Source organism: Dendrobium catenatum, unplaced genomic scaffold (assembly GCF_001605985.2).
Source record: "Dendrobium catenatum unplaced genomic scaffold, ASM160598v2 fragScaff_scaffold_574, whole genome shotgun sequence".
Lineage (NCBI taxonomy): Eukaryota > Viridiplantae > Streptophyta > Magnoliopsida > Asparagales > Orchidaceae > Dendrobium > Dendrobium catenatum.
Window position 1 is genome coordinate 1219231 of NW_021319036.1, and position 3509 is coordinate 1222739.

Consider the following 3509-nt stretch of genomic DNA (forward strand, 5'->3'; position numbering starts at 1 on the left):
GGTAAATTAAATTATTGAAGTCTAGCATTGAAGGAGAAGCACTATAACTCTTTTTCCACTAGTTTTAGTGTGGTCGAAGGAGACCGTTACAACTCCTATCAACTTATTTGTAGTGGAACCATACTCCTTAACTATACGTTAATTAAATTAATAGGTAAAGGATAATCTCTGGATATTCTTATATTCATATATTTTTTGAAATACATTATAAAATACTAAATCAAATACACTCATGCAACTTAATCTAGCAAAATTATACGAAGAAATATCTTACAAAATCAGCCTTCCCATTTCAAAGGAGTACATCTTATAATATTCAAAACAAAATTTCGATAGAAACATTATGACCTTAAGTTTCTCCTTGCCAATTTATTCAACCATCCTAAAGCTAAATGTATTAATACATGGCATATTTGCAAATTAAAGGCTGCATACGCCTTAGAGACTTGTCTAATGGTCCTCACCACATGCACTTGGAGAACATAATGCAGTTTTAAATTCCATGTTTATTGTATGAGTTGGAACTAAGATTCTTAATCATTAAGAATTTTATCCCTGTCAACATCTATAGTTAAAAATATATCCAAATAAAGACAGATAATTATGTCAATGTTTTCTTGAAACCCTAAGCTTTTCTAATTAATTTATCTCAATAGTTTTAGTCCTCATTGATTCCACCTATCTTTTAAAGCTTCAACTATAAATAAGCACACCCATCCAACTTCCATTTCCATCTCTTTTATGTCAAGTTAATTAGCCAATATACGTCTTCCTAACTCTCACCATCCTTCACCAACTTACAAGAAAAATTCCTTTCTTTGTGTAAGATTCAGAAGAACAAATGGGAGGTAATTCTCCATGTGCTTCTTGCAAACTACTAAGAAGACGTTGTACTAAGGATTGTATCTTCTCCCCATTCTTTCCATCTGATGATCCTCAGAAGTTTGCTATTGTACACAAAGTTTTTGGGGCTAGTAATGTTAGTAAGATGTTGCAGGTATTTATTTTTATCTTCTTAATGTGATAATTAGCTGAAATATCCTTAAACTTACATATTTTTTACTTTGTAAATTATATAATAATAGCATAAAAAATATAACATGTTTTGTTGAGTTGACTCCTCCTCAAATAGAGATATGATGATTCAAATCTCTCAATAACTAGAGAACAATGAGGTAACTAAGTGTTTGGCCCTTGGTTGAGCCTCTACTTGTTGGAGAAAAACGATATAAGGAATTACTTTTATAAATATATTTAAGGGATAAATGAACTTCATCTAATTTGTATTAAAATTTCTGAATTTTAAATATAAGTTTTTGTATCTCAATGATAAATGATTATGAACAATAACTCTCAAGGCATAATGTAAGGAGATGAATAATTTCATAGACTTATTTAATAAATAACTAATTATAGAATAAAGCATGATTAGATGGTTAGAGTTGAGCCCTACCCTACCTCAACCAAAAAAGAAAGATTTAAAACTTAGAAAACAAAATAAATTTAGTAAAGTCTTCCATATAGCTGGCCCTTGATATAATTAAAATTATTAATAGCATATTGCACATAGTTTTAATCAAAAAAATTCTTCTTTGTAAGCATCTAAAAGAAGAATGAAAGTGGTGGCCCATAATTTTTCGTGATTATTGACTGAGCATTTTAGTGAATTTTCTTTCTCAAATAGTCCCTTTGAAAGAAAAATTTGACTTGGAAGTGCTCCTATTATAAATTTGGGTCAATATAATAAGATAAATCTCAAAAGAGAAGCTAATTTGATTATAAATATAAGATATTTATAGAATATTATAGAATAATTAATTTGTACTATAAAATAACACACAAAAAAACTAATATAAGATTCATTATGGGTTAATTACTCATATATTCAATGATAAATAACACAAACAAATTATTGAAAATATATTAGACTTAAGTGAATGTAAAGATGATATATTGTCATGACTAACCTATATAGCTAAACCATGATAGCTAACATATATATACAATTTGGTGAATGCATGCAGGAGCTTCCAATTCATCAAAGAGCTGATGCAGTGAGCAGCCTTGTCTATGAAGCGAACGCAAGAATGCGAGATCCAGTCTATGGTTGCGTAGGAGCCATCTCTTACCTTCAGAACCAAGTGTCTCAGCTCCAAATGCAGTTAGCTGTTGCCCAAGCTGAAATTCTCTGCATACAAATGCAACAAGACCAACCCTTAACTCATGAAAACCATCAACAACAAAATATGATATCTCCTCATATTGATAACTCTCTTCTTAATCCTATTCCCCAGCTAATGAACTTTGCTTCTACAAGTAATGTTGGTCAAGACCCACTCAAGAGAGAGTCGCTATGGACATAATTATTTAATTAGCATTGTAGTTAATTTTCTTTCTTGTTGTAAGGAAATGTTAGGTTGTGTTATTGTTTTCTTAGTTAGCTTTTGTTGGTTTCAATTGCCTTGTAATGAAATCTCAATTAGATGATTGATGATTTGAAAGCTATGAATTAATCTAGTTGAGAGGCAATATGTAGGAAGCGCGTTCACGTGGTAAGTTTGAGCTTGAGATTTTTAGCCACTTGCTAGTTGTAAGAATGCAACCCTGAAATCAAGTTAATTCTAAGCTAATCTTGAGGTGAACTTGGAAGGATTGAAAATGATGACTCCTACTGATATCGCCTTCTTTCATAATGTTGGAAAAGCGATGAATTTTTTATTTGCTCAGTACTTTTCTCTAATAAAAAATAGTGTGGTTTTTTTTTTTAGTTTAGATAATGCTAAGATGGACTAATTAACCAAGTATATAAGTTAAAAAGATTATATTAATGGCTAAAGGAATCCTAATTATGGAGAAGATGATAAAAATAAAAATAATACTAAGCTAAAATGAATTAATACTAAAAATTTATCACACAAAGTTAATTTCTTATAAACTCTATTTCATTATTCTTTACAAAAATACAAACATATAATTCTCTTTAGAAGCTTCTTCTTTTTTTCTTTCTTCTGTTAAAAACTTCACTTCTAACATAATAAATGTTAAGGTGATGGGAAATATTTATACACATAAAAAATTCACACACAACATATATTATTTACTAACCAAATAATCATACTTGATAGACTTGTTTAATGGTCCTCACCACATGCACTTGGTGAACATAATGCAGTTTTAAATTCCATATGTTTATTGTATGAGTTGGAACTAAGATTCCTAATCATTAAAAATATTATCCCTTTTAACATCTGCATGACTACATCTCCATTAGCTAGAGTTAAAAATATATCTGAATAAAGTCACATAATTATTTCAATGTTTTCTCAAAACTCTAAGATTTTCTAATTAATTTATATCAATAGTTTTAGTCATTACTATTTCTACCTACCTTTTAAAGCTTAAACTATATATAAGCACAACCATCCAACTTCCATTTTCAAATCTTTTAAGTCAAGTAAATTAGCCAATATACATCTACCTAACTCTCACCATCCTTTAAAAACTTACAA

The 3509-nt window shown here is 29.4% G+C and overlaps 1 protein-coding gene across 1 annotated transcript; it reads left to right on the forward strand.

The window, feature by feature from the left end:
- Positions 1 to 841: 841 nt before the first annotated feature.
- Positions 842 to 2363, forward strand: LOC110099306 (LOB domain-containing protein 12-like). The gene is made up of 2 exons (XM_020826411.2): positions 842 to 997; positions 2025 to 2363. The coding sequence occupies exons 1-2, from the start codon at positions 842 to 844 to the stop codon at positions 2361 to 2363; spliced, it is 495 nt and encodes a 164-aa protein (XP_020682070.1).
- The last annotated feature ends 1146 nt before the right edge of the window (positions 2364 to 3509 follow it).